At 56.7% G+C, this 12,441-nt stretch overlaps 1 protein-coding gene and 1 long non-coding RNA gene across 9 annotated transcripts in view; both read right to left on the bottom strand.

The window, feature by feature from the left end:
• Positions 1-233: 233 nt before the first annotated feature.
• On the bottom strand, positions 234-5,529 carry LOC142076360 (uncharacterized). Of its 3 annotated transcripts, XR_012671160.1 has the most exons (5): positions 4,648-5,529; positions 4,400-4,523; positions 3,906-4,028; positions 2,673-2,853; positions 234-1,059 (listed from the first exon to the last, which is right to left on the bottom strand). It is a non-coding gene; the product is annotated as an uncharacterized LOC142076360 (long non-coding RNA). The 3 variants fall into 3 exon arrangements; XR_012671159.1 differs by lacking the exon at positions 234-1,059 and having other exon boundaries at positions 2,199-2,853; positions 4,648-5,511; XR_012671161.1 differs by lacking the exon at positions 234-1,059 and having other exon boundaries at positions 2,199-2,760; positions 4,648-5,511.
• An 801-nt stretch (positions 5,530-6,330) lies between these two features.
• Positions 6,331-12,441, bottom strand: part of LOC142076355 (uncharacterized) — an 801,642-nt gene continuing 795,531 nt past the window's right edge. For 4 of the 6 annotated variants that reach the window (XM_075138664.1, XM_075138663.1, XM_075138666.1 and 1 more), the window contains 12 exons: positions 12,112-12,279; positions 11,327-11,388; positions 10,735-10,888; positions 10,233-10,489; positions 9,752-9,837; positions 9,208-9,323; positions 9,004-9,121; positions 8,488-8,611; positions 7,904-8,032; positions 7,455-7,600; positions 7,043-7,168; positions 6,331-6,484 (listed from right to left, as the gene is read on the bottom strand). In XM_075138664.1, coding sequence (XP_074994765.1) covers positions 6,364-6,484; positions 7,043-7,168; positions 7,455-7,600; positions 7,904-8,032; positions 8,488-8,611; positions 9,004-9,121; positions 9,208-9,323; positions 9,752-9,837; positions 10,233-10,489; positions 10,735-10,888; positions 11,327-11,388; positions 12,112-12,190 — 1,518 coding nt within the window. In that variant the 5' untranslated portion in view covers positions 12,191-12,279 and the 3' untranslated portion in view covers positions 6,331-6,363. The remainder of the gene's footprint in view (positions 6,485-7,042; positions 7,169-7,454; positions 7,601-7,903; positions 8,033-8,487; positions 8,612-9,003; positions 9,122-9,207; positions 9,324-9,751; positions 9,838-10,232; positions 10,490-10,734; positions 10,889-11,326; positions 11,389-12,111; positions 12,280-12,441) is intronic. The other 2 variants (XM_075138668.1, XM_075138667.1) reach the window with 1 other exon arrangement.

The following is a 12,441-nucleotide window of genomic DNA, read 5'->3' as shown; positions in this document are numbered from 1 at the left end:
CAATGTGAAACCAGCAAGGAGCGGTGTCCCTCAAGCGTCCATACTGGGACCGATACGGTTTAATATCGATGGCATGGATAGTGGGAGTCGAGTGCACTCTCAGCAAGGTTGCAGGTGACACCAAGCTGAGTGGTGCAGTCGATACGCTCGAGGGAAGGGATGCCATCCAGAGGGACCTGATTGTTTTCTCCAAAACAGAGGCATTTCACATCGCAGAGAGGGGAAAAAACACATAAAAGCAAAAAGAAAACCATTTGTTTTTGTAAGAACGATCCAAAATGGAGCAAAGAGCATAACAAACCTTTCAGGAGGAGAAGTTTCAGGGCGAGTTTTCTGCTCACAAAGCCCCTGGGAAGAAACAGCCTCTGAAGACCCTTTATCCCCTCCTCTGTTCGTACTCAGAGGAATGTCCAGGTTCTGCAGCAGCTGAACCCACTGCTTTGGGGAACACCAGAAACACCCATGACTTTCTCAAACTCTTCATTCCCCATCTGAGAGCCAAGGGATAGGATTTCCTAAAGGTTCTTCCACAGGCACAGCCCTGAAAAATCCCCACTGCTTCTCTACTAGTGCACAAAGAGATTAGGAAAAGTTTCATTTTCAAGTGTACGTAGACCATTTCTGAAATCAGACAAGTAATTTCTAATGAGGAGAAGCCCTTTGCCTTGCATCTGGCAACTGACAGGAGGTGGACCGAGCATCAGATGCCAGAAACGAACGCAGGAACGTCCCACCTTCTTGCCGAGTCACCTCCTGTCTTTTTGGAAGCCGTTAGCTGACACGTGAAGAGCAAGAAGTTGCACGTCAAGTGAAAGACTACTAAAAAAAGCTGTGAAAGAGTAACTTGTTCAGTTCAGAAAGAAAATTGGGCAATGCCGTGTACAAACCACCACCCCACGCACAGGGAAAGCTCGACAAGTCAGATGTGGTACCCAATAACGCCAAAAAATGGCTCTTCACATCAGTTTTCTATATGTTCAGGTTAGTTCTTTTAGTCAGACACAGAAAGCGAAGTCATTTCTTCTTCTTTTGCTGAAGTAGACTTTTAAGTAGATATTGCTGAAGAATGCAAAAACAACCAAAAAAAGTTAAAGCAGGTACTTTCAACCCCAGAAGATGTGTATCACTGAAGCGTTTCTCATATTAGATTCTCTTCTCAACTCTAAAGAGTCCCCATTTTCTCTGCTCCCAAGGTAAACTCCAAAGCTATTTATGGGTTTTCAGAAAAAGGAACACGTAGTTCAGTGCTCAGAGCTATGGAGAAGAGAGAATATTTACAAAACACTATAAAGACAAATAAACTAGAGAGCAACCATTAAAGGAAAAACCTGGGAGCAGAATGAGAAACACAGGTCAAACTGTCCCAAGCACTTAGGCCTCCATCAAGGACCACAAGCCCTGAGGCTGATGATGGCTGTTGGATGAGTTTCCCTCCCCCAGAGGGAAACACCTCTCAGCACACTGTGCTCAGACCAAGGAAGGAAAAGGCAATACAGCCCTACATCTAAAGGCACGCCATTCCCTTCAAAGGTAATTTTTCATTTCTTTAGGTCAACTGCCTGGCCAGTTACAACACCTGCTTATAGGGACTCCATCCACCCTCACCCACGAAAAGCTGTGACGTGCTGAGAAAGCGTGGAGAGTCAGGTGGACTTGGATGCTCGCACTGCTACCACAGGTCTAGTTTGTTAACCTGTTTATATTTATCTGTCGCTTTGAAGCTGCCCAAGGGTCAGCATGCCCTTGCTACTGGAGGTTCTTGCTCTGTGTAGGCCTAAGGAAGACACTTCTGGTGATACACTATTCTGAACGGCTAAAACACAGCAGAACATACTGTTTATGACCTGCTGAGAATCGTCCCCCAGGCATATCAGGAACAAAGGCAAAGCTTGAATATTCAAGATGCATTTGAGTTACATTACCGTTAAACATTCACCACTACCAGCCATTTCTCTAAACTGAAGGCTGACAGCAGCGTACAAGGACAGTCTTTTCTGGACACTTCACTCCTGGGTAGAAATCCTAGAGACTTTCTTTAAAGACAGAAATCCAAAGAGCTACCACAAGCTTTTTAAATTAAGCACAGCAAATAAAAAGCAAACAAACAAACAAAAAACAACAGGTAAATCCCTGAGCCACTAATGAGGAACAAAAGGTCTCCCATTAAGTCCGCTACCCCTCACAAAAGGGACAAGTGGCTTAACGAGATTCCTGCAAAGAAACTGCGGGTGGAAGATAACCCTGATAACTGCAGCACAAGCGACCAACATGGAAACGGCAGTGCTGACCCTTCTCCTGCTCCTCCTACGAGCTCTTCACCAGTTACGTGAAGAGGCAAAACCAAGGATGACTGAACAGATCTGAGAAGAAGCTGGCCCCCCAAAATTCAAAATGATCAAGAAGTCTATTTGAAATACAGATTCGCACCAACCTCACCCTAAGCACACGTCCTGCCTTGAGGTAGGAGCTAAGGACAGTATGAATTCACCACCACGAGCAGACATGCAAACCCGAAGCAGCCAGAACATGCAGACAAACCTCTACCATTTTTTCAGCCATGTTTCAAGTCACGCCATACTCAACTCAGGACTTCACAAAATGCCACTAAACTTAATGACAGCAGCCTCTTTGCAGGTTGCTTACTCAAAAGCAAAAACCAAAAAGCCACGTACCCTAGGCAAAACCCTTGTCCTTCCGTGCGGTTGGTGTCTTCCCATGACTCTTCCTCAAGGCAGGGGAAATGACTGTGTCTTTGAAAGTCTACACAAACGGAGAAGTACGCTTAGCCTTCCGACAGGGCCCGTTAGTCATCTGGCAGTCGTTCTCCATCGACCGCAAATAATCCACACCTACCTAAGACAGTCCAACATCCATTGGAAATGAGTTGGACGGCAACAGAAGCGACAGCAGCCGACCCGGACAGCCATATTAGACCAGAAATGATGGTTACAAGACAGAAAATGCAAAACAAGTCACCAGAACAGCAAAAAAACAACTAGAAGACACAGCATGCACAAACCAGAGTCCCAAGTCCTAAAAAGAAAACAAGCTAAAATAGGACTCTCCAAAAAACATCCAGAACACACGTGAAGGCATAAAAGCCCCAAACAACTCAGGGAAGCCAGGACCAAAAAGCCCACATACTGTCCATAACAATAACACCCTTTAACCCTAGCCCACTCACACTCTGGCATCCTGTTACCCTACCACCCCATAACCCTAGCACACTGTAAGCCTAGAACCCCATAACCCTAGCACCCAATAACTCTAGCTCTCCCTAAGTGCAGACAGGGGACATGATAACCCTAGAAAACTGTTACCCTGGCACTGCATAACCCTAGAACCCCATAGCCCTAGCATCCTGTAACCCTAGCACCCCATGACCCTAGGACATTGTAGCCTTAAGGTATCAAAACATTGAACACAAACTCCCTGGAGATCTCCGCCAGAGCCTTCAGGTGGCCCCAGATCTCAGACATCACAACTTTGAAGTGGGACAGAGCCACCAGGACATCACCAGCATCCACCTTCACATCATCCGTCATGCCCTGAAAAAGTGCCTGGGTTAAACACTCTCAGGGAGAAAGGCTGAGGCACTCGGGGACTTTGAACCAGCCGGCAATGACCACGGGGCTTCAGCTCATCATTTCTCTGTCAGAGCCACCAGGCAGATGACCCCGTCCACCCTGAGACACCCTTCGGGGCAGCTACGCCCAGAGCCGGGTGGCTGGATACGGCCTTTGCTGTATGGGGAGATGCTTCCAGGAGCAGGATCTCTCACGGGGGCACTGGGAAATCCTCCTCAGGCCTGGATGCCTGAGAAACATCTTTGTGCTGCTCCATATCTCACCAAAACCAGGGGCGGAGGAAGGCTGCTTTGCTGGCCTCCAAGAGAAACAGCTCACCTGGGCTGCTCTGAGGCTACCGGGCGCCTTTGCTGTCAGGCGGGTCTTGGCGCCGCTCTGCCAACGGCTGTCACCTCCCCACAGGATGCTCTCCGGCACACGGTAGGTATCTTCTCAGTCACCCTGGGGACAAAGATTGGAAGGGAGGGATTGGGTTTGCTTTGCCCCCGTTCCCAGGGTGCCACAACAGAGACCTGCCACCCCCAAATCACGTGGACACCATGTACGAGCTGCAGACGTGGGTCAGGACGGCTGTGGAGCGCAGGCAAGACGTTCTGCTGTGCCCCAGCTGCTGGCAGAAAGCAGAGCTGAAGACAACGGGGGGAAGCCCAGGGCAGCTGGCAGCCGGCGGTGGGGTCTGGCCGGGTGCAGCACCCGCAGAAACGCCCGGATCCTTGAGCCTCAGCCCCGGGGCTGCAGCACGGGGCTGGCACTGGCTGGGGCTTCGCTGGGAAAAACCAGGCGGGGGTGACCCCGACACCCCGCACGCGTACCTGGCCCCAGGATCTGATCGCCTGTCCCTCTGCCCATCGCCACCACGGGATCCAGAAAGCAGCGCCGCCGGCCCTGGCGTGGTCCTGAGCCATCTCTCGATGGACGAGTCTTTAACCAGCAGGCCTAAAGTGAGGAAAAATTGCCCAGAATTAAGCTGTGCTCAAGTTTTTGCTGGCAGCACGTTTTTTGCGCTGCCTGGTGGTGCCGATCCTGGGGAGGGCTCAAGAAACAGGGGGGCTGCCTGTACCTGCAGGCAGGCGGTGGAGTGTGCGCCGCGGCAGTGAGCGGTGGTTTGTGCGGCTGTTGAATGGGGTCGGGCTTCAAACGTGCCCAGTCTGGTATGCCTCGTTCCTGTTGCCTTGCAGGTCGTATTAAGAGCTTAAATAGTATTGTTTTAAAAAAGCAAAACCAACCAACAAACAAGAAAACAGCTGGGCGATTCCACCCGCACCCCCCCGACGGGTTTTTCTTTGCCCTGGCCCTGGCCCCCCTGCAAGGCGATGTTCATCACCAATATTAGGGTGCAGGATTGGGCCCAAGGCAGGGCTTTTGCCGGCAGCACGTATTTTGAGGCTCCCGCTAATGCAGTTCCTGGGCCGTGCTCAGGAAATGGGAGCAATTGCCCAGAACTGGTATTTTTGGTCTTTCTCTGTCCCTCTCGGTCAGGCTCTGGGTCCCCATTTTTTAACTGCTCCCTTTGCACCCGGTAGCCCTTTGCTCTTTTCTTCTTCCTCTTTCTCACTCTGTCTGGCTCCTTGTCCCTATTTTTTCTAAATTCCTCCCTGTCTGCCCCGGCCCTTTCTGCTCCTCCTACGCCTCCACCCTGGAGGCCATCGCTCTTCTCTCCTTCTCTGTCGCCTCTCTCTGTCCCTCTGTCCGTCTCCCGTGCCTCTCCGGCCACGCCACCGCCCTGCCCCACCCCCCCCCGCCGCTCTGCCCCTCTCCCCTCCTCCTCCCGGCTCCACCGGGGCTCCGGACCGGGGGCGGGGCAGCCCCGGGGAGGCGGCCATGGGGCCGGGGGGGGCGGGGCCGGGCTGGGGCCGGTGTCCCCGCAGGGCCAGAGAGCGGGAAGGGGCGCCCCGTGGCATGCTGGGAGAGGGTGTGCACCAGGGCATGCTGGGAGCTGTAGTCCTGGGGCGCGGGGCTGCCCGGCGGCCATGTTGGTTCCCGGGGCATGCTGGGAGCGGTCAGTTCCCCACACTGAGCTTCGCGGCGGCCATGTTGGTGTCGGGAGGCGCAGCCTCTGCTCCAGCTGCGGCTCGGCTGAGCTGAGGGCTGGGGCCGCCCGGGGGTGGTGGGGAAGCGCTCCAAACGGCCCGGTGTGATGGGGTCCCGGTCCGCTGGAGCCGGGCCGGCCGGGGCAGCCCCGGGAGTGACCCGAGAGCTGGGGAGGGGAGGGAGACGGAGACAGACCCCCCCGGGCACAGGCACCGGGCAGCCCGACTCCCAGAGCCCCCCTGAGCCACCCCAGCATTTTTCGTTACTGCAGTAATAGGAGTAGTGTGTTTTTCTGTTAACTCTCCCGGGGCTTTCACTCCAGCTGCCCTGTTCGGGGACTGGGAATATTCAGCTGCCTTGGAAAATTGCCAGCCTGATTATTATTGCTCAGGCCTTGTTTCCCTCGCTCGAAAACACTTCATCTTTAAATGCGTCCTTGCATCGGCAAGATCCAGGCAGTTGGGATTGTTTCCTGCAGGGAGCAGCCTGATGAATCCAGGCTGCTGCCGTTCCGAGGCAGAGCTGAACGCTTCTCCCCGCCACCGGTGCTCGGCCAGTGGTTTGGCAGGTCCAGTCAGCAGGGGGGGGCTGCACGTGTTCGAGCTGTGGGCTATGTGTGGACTTTATTCCCTCCTGCCCCTGCGAGCAGTTCCGGGATCACACACGGGGTGTGTATAATGCCTTTAGACCAATCCATCACCAGGCACAGGCCTGTCAGTCCGGCTGGGAACAGCCCCAGAGCTCTTTATTTTGTATTTATAGGTGGATCTCGGCAGCTGAGAAGCCTCCCAGCCCCTTTGCTAACAGCCGCTGCCACAGCCGCCGCTCCGGCACCTTCCCCTCTGCTGCGGTACTGGCATCTAGTGCTAGGGAGGAAGAAAGAAAAGTCTATGAGCGTATGGACAGGGAGAAGGCAGAGACATCCTGCAGGCGTAGCTCAGGCCCCCTGTGATGGGACCTGCTTGCGATGAAGCCTCAAGGTGCCTGTGAGGTGGCAGAGGCCAGAGGCCCCTGGCCCAAGCCCAGGAGAAGGTCCCAGGTGCAGCTGATCAGCCTGGGGCTGAGTCAGGTTGGGCCAAGACCTTGAGTGTCTTAGGAGATGTCCCCCCTCGGGGCAAGGTGTCTTGGCCCAGGACTCTGCAAGGGAAGGACATGCTCTCTGGCTTGCAAAGGGGAGAGCCAGCCATCAGAAGAATCCCTCTGCCTTCAGCCAGGACTTTCACGTCCCGCAGGGAAAGCCAGTTCTGGGTGCCCAGGCAGTCCCCTTGCGTGTCAGGGAGGTCCAGCCCAAAGCCAGCCTCCAGAACCTGCTTCTGTCTCGCGAGGGGTGTCAGAGAAATGCCCCCTTTCCCCCAGGGCTGCCTTCCGTAGAGGGATGGGCCTTGCAGCCAAGGGAAGCACCATCCCTTTTTGGAGACAGTTACCAGGGGAGCTGCCTCTGCTGCTCTTGATGCCGCCTGTTGTTCTCAGCGACGTGCTTGAATATGTTCCTCCGTGCCTGATGCGGCTCCAGCCTTCTGAGGACCTGGAGCGCTCGTGGGGAAAGGTGGCTGCAACAACAGGGAGACATCATCCCTCAGCCTCTGCCGGAGACCCCTTCTGCCTCTCCCCTCATCCAGCCTCTGCAGCCACCCGGTCCCGCGTGTACCCACCCTTTCACCCTGTGGTGAGCTCTGGGCCTTGGCTGTGGGGGTAACCCAGGTCACGCCCGTGTTAGGAGACATCAGAGGGTGTCCTATGCAGCCCCAGGACGCAGGGACGGGGGTCCTGGACATCTCTGCGGGGTCACGGCTGCTCGACTGCCCCAGGCTGTGGCCAGAGCTGGCGCACACTTACTCAGGCTGGAGTCTCTTCAGCTGGGCTGCTGCTGCCATCTCCTCTGCTGGGAGAGGGTTTTCAGCCTTCCTCCACCTCTCGTTGACCTCCTTTCCCCTGCGCTGGGCTGGAGGGTGGGGAGTCCAAGCGCCTCCAGTGCCGAGTGCCTGCCAAGGAGGAGACGCTCTCAGCAAACCAGACGGCAAACAGAGGTGCCCTTTCCCAGACGACCTCTTGAAAGGAGCCCGCAGCAGGACCCAGGAGCCGGGAGACTCGGCGCCGCGTGCCCGTCGTCTCGGCTGACGGCTGCTTTTGCCCCTTGGATCCTGCTGCCAACCTCTCCCTCCTGGGGATGAGCAGGCAAACCCCTGCCCTGCAGCTGGGTGCCAGTCCTGCTCCCACCCCCTGGAGACCTGCCGCCCTGGGTGCCCCCACAGAGAGGGTCGCTGCTGCTCTCAGCGGTGTCGTACCTGGGGCGGCTGTCGGTCCTCCCCTGCAGACCAGGCTTCCCACGCCGCCCATTCTGCCTGGGCTTGCTGTCGCCGCTCTTGCCACCTGGTCTTCACTTGCTCCCACTCTGCAGACAGCTGCCAGACCTCCTGGAGGGGACGGAAACGCAGCAGCAGGCAGCATTAGTCTCGGCTCCTGGAGGGGCTTCCTTCGGGTCTGACCCGCGTTGGTGCCCCTTGCCTCAGCCGTCAGTCGGCAGCGCTTTGCCCCTAACAGATCAGGGGCCGTGGAGTCATGCCAGGCTCCTCAACTCATGGCAAACAGAGCTGAGTGACCAAAGACCTCCACTGTCAACGACCTAGAAAGGACTTGTCCATTTTCCATAGCCCCTGGCCAGCATAACGTGTTTCATGACAACCCAGGGGGCAAGAACAGGCAGGCAGGGTGTGCAGCACCCTCCTTTTCGTGAAGAAGGTCCAAAGGAGGTGACAGACAGGTCACAATGAACGCGTGCCAAGGGATCCTTTCAGGATGGCTCTCTGCACAAAGAGGCTTTTGCCGAGTCTCAAACAGCACGGTAGTTACGGCAAGGCAGAGCACGTACCTGCAACGCTCTCCTGCAGCCTTCAGAGGACGGGAGTGCAGCGGTGGGCCTGGCTGGAGGAGCTGGCTCCTGCCTGCCTGCCTCCTTCGTCCTGGGGGAGCTGCCCGGACATGGGGGGAGCACACTGCGGAGAGACACCAGGAGGAGTCGGCATGAGCACGGGGCAGTTTCGTGTCCCATTTTCGTCTGGTATCAAAGCTCCCCAGGCTGGCAGAAGAAGTGGGGGAGGTGGGGCCGTTTCCCATGGCAAGGGGGAGCCTCTCCTGAACCCCATCCGATGGATGGGAGAGGACCGCACCTCAGGTCTGAAGTAAGGGCAAGCAAAGTGATGTGGGGTGCGCTCAACATCCGCCGCCTTCCCCACTAAGGGGCCTGCGATGGGGCAAACAAGCTCATAAAAACCGTGGCGCAGGTGTCGGGGACCTTCCCGAGTCCCTACAGCCAGAGTGTCCAAAGGGGATGTCCCTCCTACATGGGTGCAAGGATCCCTTTCACCCCTTCCCACAAGGGTCTCACCTGGCAGAAGTCTCCTTCCCCATGTCTTGCTGCCTTGTGCCTGGCCCCTGGCTTGGCAGCACGGGGAGGGAAAGCTTCACCCGCCTCTGCAGCAGCTTGTCAGGATGCCCCTCTGCACCTGGGAAAGGAGGAAGCTCTTCAGAGCAGCCCCATGGAGTGCGTTTTAACCGGGCTGTGGTCGCCCAGCATGGGGCAGGGCCCCACCTGGACAGCAGGGACCCGCTCCCGTGCCTCTTCTGATCTTGTGCTTTTCTGCAGCCTTCTCGTGCCAGGTGGAGAAACCCTTGGCCACTGCTCCGCGGATCACCAGGAACTGAAACCTGGAAAGCAAATGATGACACAGGCTTGAAGAAGGGTGGCCCCCTACCCTCTGCAGCTTCCCAGCACTAATCCTCCTGACTGTCGTGCAAGGCATGGCATCCCTTTCCTTTGTGGCCATGCACAGGTTTGATTGGCAAGCTCCCCCCAACACCAGAAAACATCGCTTAAAATCCTCTCTGCGTGCAGTTGGTTCTGTCTGATGGGAATGACAGTAGGCTGGGCGTGAGAGACACGATCACGATGCCCGGTCACTCCAGGAGAATACACGCGTAGCCCCAGCTCAGCATTAGTCAACCAGAAACCAGTCAGTTCAGGATTGATCCCTGACTCCCTGCTGAGTGTCGAGCCCCGACAACGCACACTGCTGAGCAGAAGCTGGGAAGCCACCCGCTCGGTCGCTCAGGGGCTGCAGAGGAAACGCACTCACCTTGGGAACGCGTGGGCAGGAGCAGCCTGTGTCTCCCGAGCGGTGGTGGCTCCACTGGAGACAGCTGCACCTGGCATCCACAGCCTCTGCAAAGTGACACAGAGCTGTCAGAAGGTTTCCAGGGCAGTTTTCTCTTGGCTCCCAAAGGAAGCAGACCTGTCTCCTGCTCCAAAAGAAAGCCACTTCTCCAAACCCCTATTCCAAATCCTCCTCCGTGAACATTAGCCCTTGCTCTGCTCTGGAGAAGCTGCACAGCAAACACTGAGACTGCGCAGTAACACTGCTGGGCTTTTTGTAGGGCAAGGATCCAGAAACTCAGCAGAAACTTTCTTTGCTAATGGAGAAGTCAGCGGGGGTGAGCATGGGGAAAGGCGTTTGACTGGCCTGCCACGTCCAGGCTGGCCAACGGCGACTGGGTTGCTCACCCTTCAATAGGCTTCCCAAAGACACTGGAGCAGCCCTCAAAACCGGAGCGACTTACAGTGCGAAGCAGTGCAATCCGGCTGGCCTTGCTCGCCAGCCCTGTGACGCAGTCGTAATAAAACCGCATGCACAGGACGTCGTCTTTGCAGGACAGAACGCCAATGTCCTTGAAGGCGAAGGCGAGGCGCTGCCTGTTCCTCAGCTGGAAAGAGTACAAGAGTACGGTCTCTTGCACACAGTCCTTCACCACGTGCCGCGGGAAGGAGGTGGCTTGCGATAGCCACTTGTAGTTCAGTGGCTTGATCTTGACATCGCCTGTAAGGAGGAGGAACATTGTCACTGCCACAGCAGGCCAAATTTCTCTGTAAGGTTCATAACAAAATGCCATAGAAAAGGTCGTTTATAGAAACAGCTCTTGGGGAGTGGTTTGTTTTGGGGGAGCTCAAGCCGTCCCCCGACCTTTGGAGGCAATTCTCTATTTCTCTCAGCCCTTTCCAAAGAGCAGAGAGCGCGCACCCCACCCCCAGGGGGAAAGTGGAGGGTGGCCGCTGCCTTCTCACCAGGGATAACCACTGTGGGGAACGCGAGCTCCTGCAGACGTAACGCATCCACGTCCAGCCGGAAGACGGGTCTTCGGACCTCATACACCTCTCCTTCGCCGTGGAATTGCTCTTGGACCATAGCGAAGGTCCCGAGTCCTGTGATCAGGACACCCTGCCCGGGAAAAAGACAAAAAGGCTCATGAGTGAGTACTTTAGAGATGGGAAAAGGGAAAGCTTTGGAAAAGGCCCATGTTCTCCATTTGTTTTCTTCCCCTCCTCAACATATTTGCTAACCTTCTCCCTTGGCTGGAGAAGACCCCAGGCGTTTCCAGCACAGGGAATACCTATGGAATCGTTCTTGGCACGGACCCAGCATAATCCCCAGTCTCGCTGCTTGGTCTCTCCACTCTGACCACAGCAAAGGGTGAAGCCCTGTCGTGTGCCGAATGCTTTCTCAGACTAGATCTGGACTTGGTTTCCCCCCTGGTTGACCAAGAAGCAGCTCTGGGCACACGGGGTTGTCTCGGCGTGCTGCTGTGATGCTCAGGGAGGGATCACTCCCCGGGGTCCAGGCTCTCCAGGGCAAAGGAGGACCAAGACGCCAGCCCACCTTGTCCAGCTTCAGCTGTCCCAGGATGTACGCAGACACAGCATCCCAGATAGACACAACATCTGGAAACAAGGGAAAGAGGTCTCAGGCTCCGGGCCAGCCAGCTCACAGCCTCTCGGCAAGCTCCTCGCCCAGGGGGTGACAGATGCAGGTGTCCACAAACAGCCCAGACAAACACCGCCACGGCTGCGGAGCTGGGCTGTGCCCCAGTTTCAGACTGCCAGCCTTACTCTGCTCCAGGGGCAGGGCTGGAGCAGAAATGGGGAGGTGGGAAGGGCTCAGGACCGGGGCTGTGGCCATCTAACCCCCAGAAAGCGATGGCACCCCAGCGCCCAGGACATGATCTGCCAGCCTGGTGGCACAAGAGGGTCCCCTGGGAAGGAACAGAGGTTCTCCCAAAGGAGACTAGTTCAAGGTAAAGGGTTGATTTACAGCAGAGGCATTTCCAGCCGGCTCGTGAGAGCCCTGTGGGACCTGAAGGACACCCCAGCTTGTGGGACACAGGATCCCTTTTCATCCCAGAGCCAGAACCCCATGGCCCCGCACAGCCCCCTCGCGAGGGGACCGAGCCATTCCCACGGGGGCTTTGGGGCTCAGGGCAGCCTCAGCACCATGACCTGGGAGTCCTGGTTGCCACATTGTCCCGAGCCCGGTGGGATCCTCAAGCAGGGCTCTCGCGGCCGCCCCCAGCCCTGTCCAGCCACCCCCACACCCCAGCAGCTGCAGCTTTTGACAGCTGACAGCCCTGGTGTGACCCCTCGGGAAGGAGCTCCCAAAACCCATACCCTTGGTGGAGAGCTGCAGGAGTGTGGGGAACAAGCTGCTCAGCTCCAAGCCGACGGCCACGGTGCAGCAGCCCTCCATCGCGCTTGCCGCTTGCCCTCAGCTCAGGGAAAGGGATGCTCTTCGCAGCTCCTCGCCCAAAATTCCTTTCCGACGTGCCCCTGCTCTGCCTGTCAGCAAGGGTGCTGCCTGTCAGGGAGGGTCCCCCAGCGCAGCCCCGCTGCCTCCCGACCCCGCCCCTGGCTCTGGAGCAGCTCCGAAGGGCAGCAGTGGGGAGCCCCTGAGCAGTGCCCAGCAGCGCCCAGGCCTCGCCGGCAAGTGCCGGCACCGCC

Source organism: Calonectris borealis, unplaced genomic scaffold, assembly GCF_964195595.1.
Source record: "Calonectris borealis unplaced genomic scaffold, bCalBor7.hap1.2 HAP1_SCAFFOLD_44, whole genome shotgun sequence".
NCBI lineage: Eukaryota > Metazoa > Chordata > Aves > Procellariiformes > Procellariidae > Calonectris > Calonectris borealis.
Note: the sequence above shows the minus strand (reverse complement) of the source record. Positions and strands in the feature narration are given on the sequence as shown.